This window comes from Alosa sapidissima, chromosome 2 (assembly GCF_018492685.1).
Source record: "Alosa sapidissima isolate fAloSap1 chromosome 2, fAloSap1.pri, whole genome shotgun sequence".
Classification (NCBI taxonomy): domain Eukaryota; kingdom Metazoa; phylum Chordata; class Actinopteri; order Clupeiformes; family Clupeidae; genus Alosa; species Alosa sapidissima.
Window position 1 is genome coordinate 10,369,709 of NC_055958.1, and position 21,713 is coordinate 10,391,421.

General features: G+C 39.1%; 2 protein-coding genes across 5 annotated transcripts in view; one reads left to right on the top strand and one right to left on the bottom strand.

The window, feature by feature from the left end:
- plekhm3 (pleckstrin homology domain containing, family M, member 3) overlaps window positions 1–9,969 on the top strand; it is a 61,427-nt gene extending 51,458 nt beyond the window's left edge. The window contains exon 8 of the mRNA XM_042067847.1: window positions 9,375–9,969. Coding sequence (XP_041923781.1) covers window positions 9,375–9,546 — 172 coding nt within the window. The 3' untranslated portion in view covers window positions 9,547–9,969. The remainder of the gene's footprint in view (window positions 1–9,374) is intronic.
- cln5 (CLN5 intracellular trafficking protein) overlaps window positions 1–21,713 on the bottom strand; it is a 40,190-nt gene that overhangs the window by 132 nt on the left and 18,345 nt on the right. Inside the window, exons 2-5 of one of the 4 annotated variants that reach the window (XM_042067876.1) lie at window positions 20,486–20,660; window positions 15,369–15,594; window positions 12,994–13,499; window positions 12,662–12,896 (exon numbers count right to left, since the gene is read on the bottom strand). In XM_042067876.1, coding sequence (XP_041923810.1) covers window positions 13,012–13,499; window positions 15,369–15,594; window positions 20,486–20,660 — 889 coding nt within the window. In that variant the 3' untranslated portion in view covers window positions 12,662–12,896; window positions 12,994–13,011. Of the gene's footprint in view, window positions 1–12,661; window positions 13,500–15,368; window positions 15,595–20,485; window positions 20,661–21,713 lie in introns of those variants that run through there. The other 3 variants (XR_006024566.1, XM_042067869.1, XM_042067889.1) reach the window with 3 other exon arrangements.

The window sequence follows — 21,713 nt, forward strand, 5'->3', positions numbered from 1 at the left end:
ATGTCATGATGGGAGAGTATTATTCAAAATGTTACAAGTATGCAAATTCATATATTTACAGGAAATTATGTATTATTGTGCCGTTTTGTTGTAAAGACATGCAAGGCATTCTGGGCCATGTAATAGACAAGCAGTTGTCGCCAGAGTTTAACTTAATTTCCATACTTATGAATAGGAACCTAGGGAACCTAGGGACAATAATCAGCCATCTCTGTTATGAGAACGAGCTGGTAATCACTCACTGAAGAGGGGAAACTATCGATAAAAAAGGTTGTTTACTCTAGAGTAGGGATGTCACAGTAAACCGGTTTTACTAAAAAAAAAAAACATGCACAGCAATACCCTGAAATTTAAACATATTACAATTCCTTTTTTTTTTTTATTGATCCTAAGAATAACAGTGTTGTTTTGCAGTACAATGTGTTTCTAGTGCCTTGCCTCCCCAAGGCGTGTGTTTCTAGTGCCTTGCCTCCCCTAGCCTGCGTCTTTCCTCCTCACACACTTTCAAGCAGCAGCTGTCATGCCAAATACAGTGATACATGGCTGCTAGTTTAAGTGGTGCTGAGGCTGCCCAGCAACAAATAATAATAGGCCAATGTTAAGTAAGGGATAATGTATAGAACGCCGGTCATTATGGGGAAAATAAGTCCCGACAGGGCGAACCAGACTTGTTTCGCCCTGAAGGGACTTATTTTCCCATAATGACCGGCGTTCTATACATTATCCCGCTTATTATACGGCTACTTGCCAAAACGAAAAAATAAACTCCATGATATGTCTCTTTACACTTATTTGTTACCGTTTCGTCGTGGCTTTTGCTGAGAAACAAATAGTTCGCAACACACGCTGAACTTGAATCAAACATTCTTTAGAACACAGCTGATCAACCGTCTGCTTTCACTTTTGAATGAAGTTCCAAGCACAAACTCCGTTGCCATTGACAGCGGTCATTCTTGTTTTCAGAGGTCCTTTCCCAAGAAATAATGATGACCGCTAGAACTTTCGGAAATCCCATTCAAGTCAATGGAGCATTCTACTTGCATTGTGAAGAGCCGTATAATAAGTTGATTTACTCACTTGCATCTGTCAAGTTTGTTTAGCTAACCTACCTAGGCTATGAGATTTAGTTAATTTAGGCCTACTGTTGGGTTTAATGACATTTCAGAAATAGGCTACGCAACCTATTGGCAAACGTTTACATCTGGAGTTACTCGCTAACTATCTCGCTAGCTCACGTCATGTCATTTAAGTACTGCTCACCAAAATCATAAAGGAACATTGTGAGTCACTTATCTCTTCTATGATCCCAGAAAGATTTTCTTCGACTTGTCATTTTTTTGAACATTTATTTTATCTAATGACAAAAAGAACACGATGAATTGCATCCACATATCCTTACGTACTATGCGCAACTATTTTTCACTAGCCTAAAACTGTTCGACTGAAGGCTAATTACTTTCACATATTTCTTACAGTGACAGGCACTAAATTAGACTTAGACACCACAAATGTGCACCCAATTAAACCTACACATCACATTAATGATATGCTTAAGTGTAATAGATTATTTTAAATCTAAATATTACTAAATATTCTTACCTACTGGTAATTACATAATAATTTACTATTATACATAATAATTTGTACCATTAACAAAATATAATCTTTATATGAATTCTAAAATATATGAAATAGAAACATGTCATTTAGCCATAATCTTGTGTGTGTGTGTGGAGGGTGGAGCAGAATTTAGGATGTTCTCTAGATGTTCTCAATTTCTATCTAGCCCAGGGACGGCGGAAGGCAAGCCTGCGCCCTGTGCGAAATAGGAATATAGCGCCCCCATGTTCATAGACTGTGCCACTTTCGACTGTGTGCTACCTTCGCAGAAGCCCCTGGTTGCAGCGTGCAGATCGGGGCTGGTTTCAATGTGGGGGAGCTCAACTTGCTACTTTCCAGCGCTACTGGACCGCAAGGAAAAATAAAAAAAATGTTGCGGGACAATTGCGACCAGGCCTCACGGAAAAAAAATGGTAGTTTACAATTAAGCAATTAGGCTTTTCACATAACATAAACATTTTATTATTACAGGCTATTATACAGAAATCAGACTACCTATTTAATATGTCACGTTTAATAACATTTAAACGTGACATTAGGAACGATTGTGAACGAGTGTCGCTGTCTCATATCACCCTGCGATAGGACCATCAAAGCAGTGCTGCAGAATACAGAAAAGTGCAAAGGTTGAAAAACTTTTCTCCCGCGTATGGGTGCTGTCTCATTCATGATTGTTATTTAACCGATATCACTGAAAATGAATTACTTACTGCTCCCGCATTTAAACAGTCTGTCATTATTTGACAATGAATGTGTTTTCAATGTTGTAGCCTATACTGTAGCTAAGCTCGCTGCGCTGTGGCGCCCTAGTTTGGCGCCCACGGCTATTGCCCAGAATGCCATGCCTTCCGGCACTGATCTAGCCTATTTCATGTTTCCATTATCTACATCCAAAACAATTGTTGAAAGAATGCACAAACTGAAAATACTAGAACACTAGTGTTAAATTATCAGGAGAGAGACTACAGCCTTTGACTTTTTCCAAAAGGGAAATGCGGATATAGTTTACAAAGCAGAGTGATTATTTTATTATTACTACTATGCAGTGTCTTACTGTGAAAAAACGGCAATAAATAACCTTTTAAAGATCAAAACCTCTAAAGAATGTGTTTGTTTGATTTTATACATTAGTATTGTTGTGAAAAATATTCACACAAAACAATCGTAATAATCGTAAAATCATGATTATCCTTCAGACAATTATCGTACCACCAAAATCTCTAATCATGACATCCCTACTCTAGAGCATCGAAGGTTTGAGCATCAAAGGTTTGCCCCTGAAGCTAGACGATAGAACGAACAGGAACTGTAACTGGAATTGGCAAGAGTTCAGAGCAGTTGTCAACTAAAACAGCAAACTGGTAGGAAAAAAATACTTATTGATATCTGGTAAAGTTAATGCCACTGTTATGCCTTTTACTATTATTACTGCATGGAGTCGAAATTTAAAGGCTAAACATGGCTATGCTTTAGACGTGTTGGCATAAAAATCACGATTATCAATGTTAATGCTAATAAACAAAGCAAATGAATAGGCTAATTTTACTAGCCTACTTTTAGGAGGGATGTGGTCTCTGAAAATGTAGGCTATTTTCCTAATCAAACTATCTTGCTAAGGCGACATGTTTGGACACTGATGTTGTTCATAGACAGTGAAACATATGGACAGAGTCATCACGTAGACGTCAGTCGAGATGGGTGAAGCAAATTTAAACCGTTTCCTATTGGTCGACGAGGCTTTCTGCGCAGGCTCAGGGGACGTAAATGCGTAGGCACGTAGTCTGACTCGTGTAACTCTTGTGATAGCTGCAGCGAGAGATTGGTACTTCGTTACCACCACGTCTACATTTACTTTTCTTAAATGTCCTAGTTGTTCGTAGATATATGTGATTTCATATAAACAACACTCGCCACATTCATAGCCTACTGTCTTAAACTTCGCTGAAATGTTGTGGTCCGATGCTTTCGTTCTTATCCAGAGAATACGGTTATTTTGCTCCTGTGCAACGCTTTCACCCGCTCTGGTCGCATGCTCATTACGTAAATTACGTCACGTTAGCATTGATTTTGGAAAAAAGTTTATTATTCAGCCGGTAAGTCAGTTACGAGGTCATGACGCCAATCACACAATGTTGTATTACTCCGAAAATAGAAAAAGTTCATATAAAGGCTTAAAACGCTTCAGCTGTAACGTTATTTGATGTCAAAGTGGCGCCAAATTGTATGGGGTTCAATGGGATGGCTAGGTGCAACTGGTCTACTATTTAGCCTAAGATCCGCCATAGTGTCTACGCTCTCCGAACGTTCGCCTGCCCCCTTGATGTTGTTTGCCTACTATAGCTATGGAGTTACTAGCCAACTATAAGACAGCTAGTGGTCTCTGAAAATGCATTTAAAAACCAGTTTGAATAGCCTTAATTATTTACATGTATTCTAAAGTTTGTCATCATGTTATGTTTCTTAGAGCAATGTATGCCAGCAATGTTGTGAGCATTGTCACAAAGTTTGCTTAGAAAGATTAGAACTTCACGATAGAGCACTCTTATTATTTTGTAACTTCTGTAACTCGTGAACAATGCTGCTGCCCTCTTAAAATGTCTAATTTACATCTGTCCATGTGATATTATTTGGCTTTATTACACATGATTCTGGCGATTTATAACATGTGCAAAGACGTGGCATATTCATAATTAGATGTCACGTTGGTGAACATTTTTCCCCTCGCACTTTTAATGTTAATGCATGTGGACTTCCTTCTCCAAATTGATGTTATGTTTCCATCTTTGATGATAATGAAGATGTATAAGAAGCATTTATTGGATAATCATAAAGCATAATCATGAACCATTTTGCACTGGCCGCTTATGAATTATTGTAAGGCGACAGTGGGATGAGTGTAGCACTTGTGCAGGCACAATTTAACGTGGGTTGGTATTTAGAAGCAGCCGCCTGCATAAAGGTGTGTACCGCAGGGCTTTATGAATAACAATGTACATACACACAAAAATATTTTAAGTTTTGGGCATATGCAGTGTTTTATGTTTGAATCTATGGTGTTTTTTTATATATATAAATGAGGCCTCTGGCCACTGTTTAGGAACGGTCCAAAATCCCTCTGGCCACCATGCAGGACTTTTATCTCTCATTCCCAAGATAAGTTGATGCAGTATTGCAAAAGGAGGACCTACATACTAATAAATTGTTATCTAAAGCTAGATATTTCAGTTTCATTGTTTATTGTACTGTATGTGGTGCAGGACAACGAAGCTACCAGTAGGCTACAGTGTGCTCCTTCTTGTCTTCAAAGCACAACATAATCTTGCACCCTCTTATCTTTCAAGCCTCCTGACCCCTTACCAACCAACCCGCACCTTACGCTCCACTGCTATCCACCCCCACTGCACATCTCCGTTCCATGGGTGACAGGGCCTTTAGCATGGCTGGCCCCAAACTCTGGAACTCCCTCCCACTTGCACTATGTCAAAGCACTTCCCTGTCCACCTTTAAATCCATGTTAACTCACCTTTTCACTCTTGCTTTTCCTTCCTACTTATAACCATGCCTCCTCCATCCCACTCGCTCCTCTATTACTGTTTTATTTTATTTTATTTTACTTTTGTTGGCAATGTCGGTCTCCTGCTGAATGTATAGTGTGTTTTAACTTTAACTATTAAAAGTATACTTTTTGAAAGTGTACTAAGTACAGTTTGTACTTTTTTCGTCAAATCCAAGTGTAATTAAGTATTGAATTATGTATTATGTTCAACTTAATACCAACTTGACTATACTTTGAGTGTAATTAGTGTGCTAAAATGGAACAACTTTTTTCAAACTTAGTGTTCTTAAGTACATTATACAAAAAGAGATTTTATGAGCATTCGGAACACAATCGCAGTACAATTTTGTAACATCCCAAGTGTATTGGAAATGTACTTAAAAGGCATTACAGTATAACTAATAATAGTGTAGTAGTGTATTTTGAATACTCTTATCCTCATTTCTACCGTATTCATTTGGCATGCTTCTGTAATATTTTAAATTAACTTCAAATGTACTTCCTGACTACAATAAGTGCCTTGAAAGTTTGCAGTTATGTTAATAAAAGTATATTCTTAAGATACTTTAAGCATTATAAAGGCATGCAATTTAAGTATAATATTAGTGTGATTTAAAATTGTACTATTAGTACTCTCCTACCTATTCTGTTACATGACAAATTACACTTTGATTATGAGAAAAACATTTTATTGACATGAATGAAAACAAAACATAATATTCATCCATAACAAAAGTAAAACATTTTTCTGAAAGTTTTGGATCTCTTGAGCATATCTTTTCAAGTTGGATGTGGTAACGCGATAAAACATGCATTTGGGCGTATTATATTATTTCACATGCATAGATTTTTCGAGTGGCTTTTTGGAGCGCTGGTCAGATTCCTCCTCGCTCGCAGCATTTTCTTCCATGCTTGGGGAGCAGATTCCTCTGAGTGCTCACGCGCAGAGAGAATTTGCGTGCACGCATTTAATATATACGTGTGTGAAATAATATATAATATAATACACCCGAATGCATGTTTTATTGCGCAAGTGCTTTTTGCCACTATTGTGTCGCGATACTCTACAGCCTCATTGGTAGACCATCAATTCAAAATGCAGATTTCATGAAAAACAAAAGTTGTTTACCCTCCTAGGTGAGAGAATTTGCCCTCTAAGCTTGAAATTGTTTACTGGACACCCAGCCTACAAGCCAACAACTTAACAGTCTAACATGGCTAAATTTGTAATGTATGATCATTTATTGCTTATTTGTTTGCAAAGTCTTCTGGCCCAGAAAGAAAACCATGGTGGTTACGGATCATGGCTGAGGAGGAAAGGTACAGCTGGTAGAGTTGTGCAGTGAGTGAACTTCCCTCCCAACACTGAGATGTGGTGGCAAAAGCTGTGGTAGCTAGCTTCCTTACTAGCACACCATCTTCCAGTCCAAGATGCATAAAGTTTTCGGTGGCAACCCGGGGCTGGACAGCAGTCAAATGCATTGACCTTGGTATTAGAGAATTTGTCTCTGTTGTCTGTGAACAGAAAGAAGATGGACAGCATTTTACAAGATAAACAATATTTTACACAGAAATCCATTGGCAATGATGAGATTAATACAGATTATCTGTACCTATTTGACATTTACTTTTTATGGGTCAAATTGGTATTGACACCATCTGTTCGCCATCCTGGTATGGGTAGACCTGGCCAGGTAGGCCAGGTAGTTGTGCACCTTGGCACCAATATGAGTGCAACCACCCTGTTTTCTGCATTTGATTACCTTAGATTCCTTTGTTTCCAATACAACCCTATTATGGTTTTCGGGTCAAATGGCATTTTAAATGGGAGTCGTAGGGGCACTAGCCTACTATTTTGATGCATCAATCAAAATCATGTATCAAAATAGTTCTGCCCCTACGACTCCCATTCAAAATGGTATTTGACCCAGAAACGACAATACAGTTAAGCTTAATGGTGGCGCTTCTGACTTATTATGCTTATTATGCTTTCAAACGAAAGTTTGACTCGGGTACATTCACAAAGACCCTAGGTTGCATTTTGGCTTGAGTTATGCTTTAAGAGTAATGGGGCAAGGTCCTGGATGAAGAATATTTACCTTTACTGCTGATTATTTGAGGCGTTCAGACATCTCGGTTTCAAAACTGTCCAGGAACACCTGTAAAAACATAGTTAGGCTACAGATTAAAACTAGGTAAATTACAAACACTACCATGAAATGAACTTGAATGCTCTGTCAAACACGAATAATTAAAAAAATCTAAATCTATCGCATAAACCAAGGCATAATATCAATCATGTAGCCTAAGGTTCATAGCAATAACTTAGAACACCAGGTTTAATTCCCCCTCTAATATCAATGGTGGAAAAAAACGTTCTACTTCATAAAATGCATGTAATTTGTCCTGTAGACTCATTTTAAAAGATGTCTCCACGATTAAAGAAAAAAACAGCTACAATGTCATTAGCATGCCTAATGAATGTGAAGTGTGACTAGCCTAGCACCATCCTCCTTTCTGTGAGGTAGCCTACACCACACATAATATTAAAGAACATTGGTGAACTTTAGGCAAACGTTGCATAATAAAGAACACACTTTCTTCCATCATAGTTTGTCTAACGTTAGTGCTAGCCAACGCTTGTCAATAACCCCACAAACACAAAGCAGGCTAATGTAGTTTTCTTCTTGATAGGGATCTGGGTCGACGTGTATGATAACGTTAGCTAAATTAGCTAACGTGATCTGGCATTGCTAGCTTGTACTAGCAAGGATAAAAACAAACTCTTGAAAGATTGCTAAGCCATCAATTTAACTTCTCCAAAGACTACCGAAGGTCATAAAGAGTAAGCTACATCAGAATAATTTAACAATATGCTTTAGGACTCACCTGATAACGAATAACTTGGCACTTTAGATCCAACTGGCTTCAGCCCTTGTTATCTCATATGAAGAGTCCTTCTGGCTCTGTAGGACCAACGTCTCTGGCATGACTAGAATTTATGGTATCTTTAATTTGGACAAACCTGTAACCTTATACGGACCGTAAACGTATGCATTTTCTGGTCTCTACAGTCCATCTGTCTTGCAAATAAAGTTAATGTTTGCTCACACCACGTTTTGCTCGAAAGGTGCACAGATCCGCCCACTTCATTTCAAATTCAAACAGCCATGTTATTGGTCAACTGGACTGCCCATACATTTAACTGTGTTGCCTATAAATTTATTTAACAAAATGCCACATTCATCCTCTCACAACCTCTACTACATCACAAACGTATAGGCTACTACCTTACTAAGACACAAAATCAACAATAAGTATATTTAATTTTAGTACTCTGAAGTTGAACTTAATAACATCTACTTTGAAGTATACTTTCTAAAAGTACACATTAAACATACTTTACATAAAGTACAAAAAGTGTAAGCATACTTGCTTTATACTTCATACTCTATACTTTAATCATATTTCTAACACACTAAAGTATACTACTTTTTTACCTGGGTTACTAAGTGTACTGTGCCTGTATATTGCTTTTATGTCTCTTGTATACTGTCTGTTTGATGCTTTTATGCTACTCTTATGTCTATGTCCTCTTGTCTTATTGTACAATGTCCTTGAGTGACTTGAAAGGCACTTTTAAATACAATTTATTATTATTATATTTATTACAATTCTCCTAAATAAAGTACATTTAGAATGTAGAGAGAAGTGTTGAGCACGTAAATCGCAAATCAGTGTGTAGGAGATGCATAATAGAAAGTTTCTCATTTTTTAGTCATTGAGATAAGGATTGACAAGATTCTAACAACAGCACTAATGTTATTATTGATTTTGCTTATCAATACAACTCTATCAATTCCTAATGTGTGGAAAAGTAGGCCTACACAGGTTTGCAAAATCAAAGCGGGTTGCCCACACACAGACTGTACAGCTCAAGAATATTTGACGATCCATTTTATGTTACTGAACAATAATTAAAACAGTTCAGATTTTATTAGGAAGACTATTCAGACTACTGTAGGCCTACTTTTTTCCCCTCTGAGAAATGTGATCATACATTTTATTAGCAGAATCAATAATGGCATCAGTATTGAAGAAATCCATTCCCATCCTTAGTGCTGGCACATGTAAGTATAGAGCCTTCATGACCGTTCTTACTTTGGTACCTGTAAAATATGATTCTGTGTGTTTGTAGGTGTGAGGGCTGTGGTGCTGTCTTCCATGCTGAGTGCTGTCTACGAGGGCAGTCATGTCCACGTTGTGTGCAACGGGAACTACATAAGAAGCCAGCGTCTTTCTGGAGGCGACTAGATACTGATGACAGTCCTAACAACAGTGTCCTTGGCTACTTTGAGTTGGGCAGCTGAGGTCCAAAAACCATCAGAGGCCAAGAAGCCGGTCTCACTAAAATCAGGGCCACTGAGGCAGCAAAGACAACCACAGCATTCTCTAAAGCAAGAGAGTACCATGTGGCTATGCTATACAATAGACAACTGATTCTTATAATTCTCACAAAGTCACAATACATATTCATTATGGACTCCTTCCTACACTCAAATAAAGGGAAAACCTATATAAAACAATTATTAATATTATGTTTGGACTTACAGTTATGGCAGACTGCACAGATGGGGTTTCATAACCCAGTGGCTTTTAAATTAAACCTTAATCACACCTCCACAACAATACCATGTGATGAACATGTGTGATGTTTATATGGGTTAATACAGTAATGCCATGAAAATCAACAAGACAATAAAAGACTAATTTGGAGTGTAATTCTCCTGGAACTGCCAAGATGATTCACCACAAACTTATACCAGCAATTAACTAAGCTGATTTTTTTTCTTGATGCCGTATGGTCATTTGTGAAATCATTGAACTTTAAAGTTGAATTTTTGAAACAGGGCAGACGTCCAAAAAAAAAGGGGGGAAAATCTCAACACACAGCAAATTTGATGACCTTACACCAATTATACTCTGTTAGACATGTAATTCCAGTAATGTTAGGTGAAGGTTTCTCTACAAGTCACCAAAAAAGCTCGGCCCAAAATGTAAGCTCCCAGGGTCAGACAAGACTTTGGCATGATTTACCAGACTTCAGATTGCCCATTGTCAGAAACCTTTTTTTTTTTTCTTTTTTTTTTTTTAAATAATGCACCTACAAGCTCTCCCTTTAAGACACAATTCTTAAGACTTGATCCTTCCTGTACTCTGGATTTTTTATGTCATCCTTCAAGCCTTACCCTCAGGAGGAGATTAAAATGAATTCCCACATTTAGCCCACATTGCACTATGGTTGTCACACGATGTGTGTGTTTGTATGTGTTTAATAATAAATAGCTAAAACTATTTCAACACCCCCCCCCCCCCCCCAGACTACAGACTAAAAGAAATTAGTGTTGAAATGCCTCATATAAGTTAAATTGATATCATCAGATTCAATAGCAATATATTCAAGTATCCAAAAGGTAAAAAGTGCATGCAGTCATATGCATTTTGTATGCTCTTGTTTGATTGGAATTAAGCATGATGGAATATTCAAAGAGTGTTTGTTTGTTCATTTGATTCTGTATTTATTTATTGGGGGACTAGCAGTGAAGCTTCTTTCTTCCGTGATGGAAGCCATATGAACCCATATGGCAACCTATAGAACCCTATGGTGAAAAATTGTGAAATTTGGCACACGGATTGGGGACAGTCCTCTGACTCATTTCAGCATGTTCATGTCTGCTCAGAATCTCTAGTGCCACTAATAAGTCAAAGTTAGAGTTGCATCTATGCACGTAACTTTTGAACCATAAGCCTGATTTTCAAAAACGTGCACTGTTGGATTCCTTGGGTCAAACTGAGTTCAGTGCTCCCAATGACGTAAATTTCCACCATATCGGATCTAATTAAAAAAGGTTAAGTCTTGACTGGTCACAGATTTTGTTCATTCTTCTCAACATTTTGCACAAATGATCTTTAGCCCAAGCCTCACAAAAGTTACTTATTGCCATTTTGATTTCCGATTGCACCCAATACAGCCGATCAAAACCGCCAAACAAGAAGCAAGTGTATGTCTCAGCAAAACTTTGATGAATCAAATCTTAAAGAAGCCCTATGCAGGTCTGGTTATTCCTTCGCTGTTTCTGGGTTTTCGCCTGATTTGGGCTCGCATTTTTCATGACATAGCTCCCCCTGCAGCTTCGGTAGCAAGTGACTGCTATGCTAAACCCCCACTAGCTAGCGAGCTAGCCATCAATAAACCAAGCTAAAACATAGGGCTCACAATAACACGGTCGAGCAAACACATCGTTCAAGAGACTATCAAATCACATTACAAAAACAAAGTTCACCCAAGGGTAGGCTACTTACAATTTCAACAGCAACAAAGCCAAGTCGGAGTCCGTTTTGCGGTCTTCTTAGAAACTACAATCTGACTACATTTTCGAGGCGCGATTGGATACTTCCGCCGAGTTACATCCGGATGTGTTCGGACCGCGATGATAAAGTTGCATATTCGTTTTTTCCGCGGAGAAGCACTAGAGGGAGACGAAGCACCCACCAAACGACCCAAAAAGTGTTGTAGAACCACTTTCGGCTTCTTTAACTTGGTACACACTAATTACATTAACGATAAAGGCAGCTACAACATGCCTGGCTCCACCGAAGACAAATGAGCAGGCTAAAGAGCCTTCCGTGCATAAGGTCCATTGTAAGGACGCACAAGGAATTTTGCAATATTTGGCCTCTGGGGGTGTTGCAATAAACAGTAATGCATTTTTGTGAATATTTGTTTGCATTCTAATGTTAATTCTGTTGTCTTATTGGTTCACTCTAATCAGACCTCCATGTTTTTTTGTTCGTTTTTTTAATTAAGAACTTTATTCCATGTACCTATGTATTCTATTTGCTATTTTTTATTTGCTCATAAAACATCACAGATAGTTTACATTTGTAATACCATTGGGTTATCATTTTAAAAGTTAATTTAAAAAATATTTTGCTTCTTTTGTTGATAGATGATAGTTGATAGATAGAAATTGAGGCCAAATGGTGTTTTCTTCATTCTTCATCCTCCAGACATAACCACTGGTCAGGAGGCCTAAAAAGTTCTAGTTTTGTTCCGTCGCTCCACAGAATTAACTGCCAACCCTATTGTCACTCATTTATATGGTTTTGGTTCAGTATTCTGTTTTGTTTTTTCTAATTTTTCCTTCCTACCTAAACATGGGGGGCCGTATGAAACCTGCTGGCGGGCCTGATCTGGCCCCTGGGCCATATGTTTGACACACCTGCTCTAGGCCTATTTTGCTTCTTCTGGCACTGATAATCAGCTGCATATAAAGAGGTAGGTATAGTCATTCAAATATTTAGACTGACTTTGTAAAGTGAGTAAACTTGAGTCTATTGTCCATTAGAAATGGACTGATATTTCTCAGAAATGCTTTCACACATACATACATATTTTGAGTTGATTGGCAAAAGGACACAGGCAAATTTTAATGCATTTATTTTTTTCATGGCAACAATTCCCAAATCATTCCAAGATGAACAATTAATATGAACTAGCTTGCTAACCTTTGGTGTGCTGACAGAGCAATACCTAAGATAAGACTAGCTATGAATTGTGAGGCCTTCTCTGCTGGTTTCAACACTCTTTGACTAGACATAGACAATGCACATATCCAAGGCTCCAAGACAAGGCTTGAGGTGGGGGTGGATACAGGGGCTGCCAAAGAAATAAATGTTAATGCAACATATTCACAGTGCATAAGTTCAATAAAAACAATGACATGGATATGCACATATAAGATGTAAAACCTCACTTCTAACTTGATTCTCAGTCAAGGCAAAGGAATTTCCTCATACGTGATTTGAACATATGGTGGCTTCATGGGCAGGTGCCAATATTGGAAGTTATAGAACAAATAGAAGCTTTTCTCCAAGATCAACTTTTCATAGACATCAATGATGCTAATAATGGTATCCACAATAGACTGATGGGGCTGAAATGCATGGTAGAAGTTCCTTATGTCCCAAGCCAGAGATTTCATGGAGGCTTGACCAAAGATGGTATCGTCATCTCCCAAGTAGGTGGGCTCTCCACTGTACAAGTAGATCTTAGTATAGTTTGTTTGCGTTTTGCTTGTGAGCTTAGCACCCAACTCGGATAGCTTTCGATAACTTCGATGCACAAACTGGGAGCAGTCATAGGATTCAAACCATACAGTTGCATTCACACTTGGGTCAGAACGTGCAGTCCAGGTTTCATAGTAAATCCCAGTCTCATTGTCCTCTTGGACCCAACGAGCCATGTCATTGAACTGGTCACCTGACAATGTAAAAAAACAATTACATGTCATCAGAAGTAAAAGCAATTCAGTCATTCACACAGTTTTGAAAATTCCAGGGTTCCCACTAAGTCAAATGTAAAATTCCATGACTTTTCCCTGGCTTTCCCTGACAAAAAAAACTGAATTTCCATGACCTGCTATATAATAAATAAATAATAGTATAAATAGTACAATATACCGACCAAAGATTTCAGAGCAGCTGTGTAGTGTTCAAGAATCTTTTACTTTTTTTTAGAGCAAGAGATGAATAAATGGGCATTGAATAGGCCTAAATAAAGTTGGGCTAACCACAACCACTCAAAGTTAATAACCAGATATACACAAATTCTGTATGGAAATATATTTCTATTAATTACAATTGTTAAACTGCTACATCTTGACCCAAATGTGATGTCTATTCCAGACATGGAAAGCCAGGGGATTTTATAAATATTCCATGACATTACAGAAATCCCATGACCCTTGGGAACCCTGAGATTCCAAAGAAGATATGACTATTGCAAAGATTTTGTAGTGGTAACTGAAGACTCACATATAACAACAATGCTTTACATAATACAGTAACTATATGTCTAATTGATGTAATCAACAAAAGGAAATTATGGGTTTTGCCTATATTTGAGTTCTCTACATAAAGACTAACGAGCACAAATATATTAAGGATAAAACAAGGGAAGGATGTGTTTAGGGGGTAGCTAGTAGGGACCAAAAAAATCTATATGGAAGCAACTGCTGGGCAAAGTGCAAAGTCAGTGTTTGACCAAAGCTCTCTTGCATGAACTAACTGAATCATGTGGTGAAAAAAAGTCATATAACCATTCCAATGACTCCGAAGCTGTTCAGTTAAGGTAAATTAAAGGGACACCAGGCAAGCCTGATGCTTTTTCTCTAGGAAGCACCCCTAGCGTCTGTACGTGTCGATACGTGTGCGAGCCCTCGCTAGGTCCGAAGTTCTTTTCCTTTGCATCTTCGCCGGCTTTGCCATTATACACACGTTTGCAACGATCGCTAGCGTTTCGTTAGCCTGCCTCTGTGCTGGGGATGCAGGATGTAAACTGATCCTGCTTCTCACGATGTCTGAGACTTTGTGAGACTGAAGGTCGGCGGGTACGATACACCGAACTTGCAAGCAGGATATTCTTCCTACAGGCAGTAGGGGCGGGCGAGAGTCTTCATTCGCCATGTAATGAGTCATTTACCGACTTACGAAGATGATTAATTAACACATAAACGTTGCCTGGTGTCCCTTTAAGCTAAAAAAACTGCATAGTTCCCATTTAATTAAAACAAATTAGGAAACATCCAACCTTTAAGCACACAAATTTTCTTTGTGAATGAATAATGTATCGTAAATAAATAAATGTACTATCGGTGCACCATGAAACACTAGTTTGTGCTCACCTTTGGAAAGAAGTTTGTCAACAGTTGTTTTCCCTTGCTTTCTCCCTCTCTCCTGTCTATCTTTTCTTTTCTGATGTACCCGATATAGAGACATATTACACTAGCAGCACTACAATTTGCGCTGCAGCTCTAGTAATGCGCTGCAGTTCTAGCTCAACTATCATAAACAAAATTAATTTAGTTATGAATCTTGGCCATGCAGCTGGACTAAACCATTTTGGACTTTGGAAAAAGGACCTTTCATCCCTCTACGACGCCCGTGATGTCAAGTTATCGGACTTAGGTTTACCCACTGCACATGTCACCTTAGCAATCATAGTAACAACAAGAGTTTCAATGTATTTAGCCAAGGTATATGCAAACTTCTGATTTCAACTCTTTATGTGCAATTCTACATTCATGCGCAACATGGGTTTGGTATAGGTATAAAGAATTATAAAACCAACCTGTGATTTCACCCACTTTCTCCAAAGTTCCATTCTGTTTCCAATGCATATCATCTATCCCCTCAAAGAAGCATGCAGCACCTTGATTACACCAGAAGGGGGCACTGACACCTGGCCTTAGGTGAGGAAAGGTGCAGTTTCCCAGCTGGAACAATTCATACCACTCCATGGTGTAGTTTTTCCCAGTCTCTGTGCTGCTGAATCCGATTGCATCATGCATGATGTGCTGTGGAATACATTGGTATAGTTTTTCACAACCTTAATGAAATACAATTAAACACTTCTGAATTAGTTGGACATGAGTTGAAATGTTAAAATATAATTTAAACTTAACTTTAAAAAAAAGTTTCTCCGAAAAAGCTACATGCAGGGACCCTCTCTATAGTAGCATAGATGTGTATTTTGAGCCTAATCAGTAGAGTATTTATTTTGTTGTAACACCATTTCCCCCCAACCTCAGTTACATAGCTATTTCATTGTGAATCCATTTTCAGCCTAACTCAAAACTGCACCAACTGATGTTGTTTGTAGTGCCAAACGATTCATATCTTATTAATATCATATCTTAAATGGTTTACTCAATCATTTGACTCACACAACAAAATGGGTGCAAACAACCAATCAAAGAAATTATTTTGTGGCAATACTTTAGCAAGTAGGGGTAATGGTTCAGAGTTCACAAAAGGTCATATGCTGCATTGCTACCACATTCTTTAGATGCTGACAAATTTTATTCATGCCCATATGATTTATCAAGACCTCAAATAATGGCACAGCATTAACTAGGGTGGACCAGACATTAGGAATGCACAATTAATCGAATTTTAATCACAATTGCAATTTTGGCTTCCCACGATCAAATCAAGCAATATTAAAATGGTGCTCCACCCAGAACGCTCTGTTACAAAACAAATCAAGCACTCTGTCTGACCATGTGCCAGCATGTAGCCTACCAATGACAGCTGTTCCATTCACTGCTCAGCCTGAAGTTTCCTGGATACACTGTGGACTAGTAGCATTTTGTTAAAAGACTATACAAAAAAATGTGCGGTACAGCAGAAGGTGAAGAGCTTGTCCCTCGAAGTGGATCTTACACTTTCGGAAATACTTCAGATTTCAGGAGAACTTCAGATTTAAGTAAAGTTAACCAAGAACAAGTCATAAGCAAAGCATGGCTCTCAACTCGTACCGTGAAACACATATCACACGACATCACGCCATACATGCCTTTCTTTATCACGTTCACTTTAAGTCCTTGCTTGCTTCCTCTTATGTATAATAAGAGTTGAGGGATCCGTTAATTTTGTTCATTAGTCCATGAGCCAGCGGAGAAGTCGGTGCCATGAGTGGGCACCAAAACAAACCTTTTATTTTGTTTGTCTATGCCCCCATATGACAAATGTCTGATGGACTTTCCAAACTCACAGCTGAATATTTTTACAGCCTCTTGAGTAAATTTCCCATTGAAATGAATGGGATTTTATGGATATAAGTGAAAAAATTGTACACCTAATACATTTTGGTCTGTACCATGAGGGGAAAACTGATTTAATCATACAGTACCCTCCAGAATTATTGCCACCGCTGCTAGAATTTTTTTATGGACATACTTATTTGGAAGTTACTGTACTCTGCCTTTGTATTATCTGCCAACAAATTAAGAGTCGTGCCAAGGCAAAAGGCAGTAACTTCCATAATAATCAATATAGTTGCTGTACCCAGCCCCACAAGGAACTGAGATTAAGAGAAAAATAATTATTATGATGAAAATAATTAATATAATGAAAATAATGATATTTTATCGATATTCAATGTCATATTAAAGCTGCAGTTGGCAAGATTTTTTTATCATATTTCACTGAAACCAACACTATGCTCCGACAGAACAACATAAATCAGCACTTCTACCTCCACCTAGAGCCTGTTATTTGGTTTGCAAAAATCCATAGCTCCCGGTTCTTCTGGTCCAATCAGAGCAGGGCTGTGTGAGATCTGACTGTCAATCACATTCTGGTGCAGTCTGGTGCGCACTGACGAGCACAAACTCAATGAGAGGGTGCTCGGTGGTAGTTGGGGAGGGGCATGAGAGTTGTAAACATTTAAGATTTTGGCTAAGTCCCCTCAATCTGTCAGACTTGCCAACTGCAGCTTTAATATTATAAAATGTTGCTAAATTATGCTCCAGATGTACAGTTGATGGACTAACCCAGGGGTCCGCAACCTTTACTTTCAAAAGAGACATTTTTTGACCAAAAAAAAAAAAAATGTAAGCCCTTTAAATACAAGCAGTTTTCAGCCTATTGGTCTGAATAAGCTTATCAACATCACCTGAATCAAGGGTTAGCCAATGCGTTTTTATTGAATGACAGGCCAGGGGCCTATTGCACAAAACTAGAATAAGGGATTAAGCCAGGATATCTTGGTTATCCTGGCTCAATTTATCCGTGATCCGGTTGCACAAAAGCGGGATGGGGGCAGCAGGATATGTTATGGTATAAGCGATGGCTATTTATTCTGTGGCTAGCCTGCTCCAGCCCAGGCTAAGTTCCAGGATCTATTTAATCTCATCCCTTATCTCAGTCAGCAGTCACCACAAACAGAAACCAATAGTTATTCCACTGCCCACTACACATTGTTATCACATATAACTAGACCCACTGTCATTATTTAAACATTTGTGATGATTAATTAACTTTTACATACTCGCCATTCCCGACCTGTCATGCTACAATGTGACGCCACGGGAGCGCTGTAACCATTTCGCGTGTGGTGGTCGCGACACTAGTTGCAATTGTAAAAAAGGCTATCGCTACCTACTTTACACCGTAGAAGAAGCAATGAAGCCGCTCTAGTTGCCATGGTGAATCAGTGAATCTGTGATCGGTGGCGGGGTCTATTTGAGGGAGCCGTGAGCGCGCACTTATCCAGGATAGGTTTCACCTGGCTTGATGAATCCGTGTCTGCTCATCCTGGCTTGGTCTTTGTGCAACCAATTAAGCCTGTACACTCTTGTTTTGGATTCATTGAGCGCAGCTCAGTAACTTATCCCGGATGTCTTAATTCTGCTTTTGTGCAATAGGCCCCAGAACTTGTCAACTAATCAAACAGTTGAGTGGCCCAAAATAGTCTGCTGCGTCTTTAAGTTGATTCTAAATGGTTCTTATTCCCATTTCCCTTTTACAGTCGCAATCGTTTTCCCTAGTAGCAATCGTAATAATAATCATAAGAATACAATTATTATATGGATATTGCTGCTGGCTTTGTAGGCTAAGCATGCCTTGACATTTTTGCTCAGTGTCCAAATGCAATGTTCCAATGCAATGTTCCAATGCGATTTCATTGTTTCCTGAGGATCACACAAAACTACAAGCCCAATTTTACAAGCTGGAGGAATGTAGCGAGGGAATCGCTGGGCTGCCCCACCCAGGCAATTTTAACTTCCAATGTTGCATGGCATGGTAGCCTATTTGGTCTGCATGGATATCCGCTGTCTTCAACATTACATTTGGGGCAGTCATGGCCTACTGGGGCTTCGGACTTGTAACCGGAGGGTTGCCGGTTCGAACCCCGACCAGTAGGAACGGCTGAAGTGCCCTTGAGCAAGGCACCTAACCCCTCACTGCTCCCCGAGCGCCGCTGTTGTTGCAGGCAGCTCACTGCTTTGGGATTAGTGTGTGCTTCACGTCACTGTGTTTTCACTGTGTGCCAGGCTTGTGCAAAATTCCAGAATTGAATTGAAACTGGCTCTTAAATTCCAATTCAATTCTTGAATTGCACTTGCATTTCAATTGAGGTAGCAAACAGGAAGCAGAATTGCAATTTGAATTGTGCACAACCCTGCTGTGTGCTGAGTGTGTTTCACTAATTCACGGATTGGGATAAATGCAGAGACCAAATTTCCCTCATGGGATCAAAAGAGTATATACTTTTGTGTGTCCTCTTGCTGCAGATCAGACATCCCACCGATAATTCAGTGGCAGTGGTGGTGAAGGCAAACATTCGTCCAAGCATAATTGATTATTAAATTGATCTGTTTTAGCCTACTCCACGACGTTTTGGGGAGTTTGACAACATCGCTTGCTTGTCCACTCAAGCCACGGCAGAAGGGACGCAAAAAAGTGACACAGCCTATGACACGTTTAAAAAAACATGTTTTTACAAATTTTACACGGCATAGACTACAGGCTACATATTTCCACAAGTTTATAACGTAAGGATGTATTAAAGCTTAACACTGTTGTGCAAATTTTTTAATCTTCTAATATTCATTTTTAAGAAATGATATTCATTTATATTTTTAAACAAAGCCAGGGAGCCAACAGAGAGTGGCTACTGTGGAAACAACAATAAAATGTGAGGTTAAAATGTGATGATAAGCAAGTGAAAAAATTAATTTTGCCTTCTAGCCCTATAGACTCCCATTCATTAGGGACTCACTCACCAACGCCCCTATGGAAACTATGGGTAAACTACAACCAGTTTTGATGAATGACAGTCAATAGGGAGTGAACAGGCTCTGCCTAAATGCATCAAAACATCCGGCTCCATGCTGCGCACACATCCATCACTGTTTATAAACAGTAAAAGGGTCTATATGACATGAAGGTATGCATTCATTTACATTAATAGGTTTACGTGTTACAAAATTGTTAAATTAACTTGTTTTAATCCTCAGTTGGCCAACCAAAACAAATCACTAGCAGCAACCACTGAAACCACTGAACTGTATGCAACGCGACTCAACATACAAGTTACCAACCTACTGTACCAAGTTAAGAGTACTGTTACTAGTGGAGAAGCAAAACAGGCCAGGCATTACCATAGCAAAAACTGCCAAATGAGTCAAAAAGGAGCTTGGCACGGCTCGGTTGTTTTGGCATGGTTTGCCAATTTTGACAATGGAGACAGAAATAATTGTGTGCTGTACTGTACCGAACTGAGCCGCGCTGTTGTTGGAAATTCCTCATTACTTGCCCGACTTCGGGCACCAACACCTGACATATTTTGGTCGAAATGCGCAGAACTTCTAGATGAGGCACTGGCACCAGGGCGGTTGAAATAAACATTTCAGTTGTTACTAGAGTAACGAGTAAGGGGTGAATCGACAGGCTACTTACAAATTTCCCCAATAGGTTGCCATACTTAAATTCCCACACAGGAGCTTGGAGTCGAAACACTGAGATAATATCAGAATCTCGCATGTAAGGTATCCGACTGTCGCTGTCACCAGTGGGACAGAAGGGATATAACGCCTGGCAGAACGGATCCACTTCTGGACGTCGATCAAAGCGCCTGTCACACACAAATCATTATTAAAGTTAATGGCAACAAGGATACATGAATCAATTACAGGGGTTTTCAGGTGCATCTCAAAATAACCTTTAGGTTTAACGTTACCGGTCTTGTGTGCCTTCTGGTTTCTCCACATACTGGTTTCCTTGGCGTGCACACGCTGTGCTCATAGCCTACCACAACAGCAGGAGTTGTCAGACATTCATAAACAAGTTGTTTTAGACAGATTTGAAATCGGCTTTTCATATATACGCCATGAGCATTACTTTACAGCCACGGACAAAAGTCTTATAAAAATATATACTTTTGCAAACTAACATAGGGTTGGGCGATATATCGGTATTACGACTAAGACCGATATATTTCTTAAATCGATATGTAGTTGAGACAATATCGTCATATCGATATAATATACAGTGTTTCCTCTAGATTTTTTTTTAACGGTGGTGGCAGGCCATCAACCCCCCCCACAAGGCCACAGTATGAAAAAACTGGGGGTTGTGGGTGTCACTCCCGGGATTTCTTTTGGGGGGGCCAAGCAGCGAAGGCACCCATTGTGTTTCTATTTGTTCTTATTATTGGGGGCCAAGCAGCGAAGCTGCGAAGGCACCCATTGAGTTACTAGCTTTTCCTATTATTATTATTATTATATATCTGCCATTGGAGTCTATGGCAGCCCATAGAACACCTGGCTAAAAAGTTCAGATTTTTTGGCAGAAAGTTTCGGGACACTCCACTGACCACTCACACTTATTTACGGACCTCTAAACCCAGCCATCTAGCGCCACCAACAGGTCAAAATCTGGCCGAAAATTTAATCGCTGGGTCTAAAATTATGAAATTTGGTACACTGATTCAGCATTGTCCCATGATCACTCTCACCAATTTACAGAACTCTATGCCCAACACTCTAGCGCCACCAATGGGTCAAAACTGGATTGCATTAACGCATGTGAAGATTGAACGGTGCATCCGATTTTCACAAATCAGGCACTGTTGGAATCCCTGGACTGACCTAAGTTCAATGACTTCTATTACGTCACTTTCCGCCAT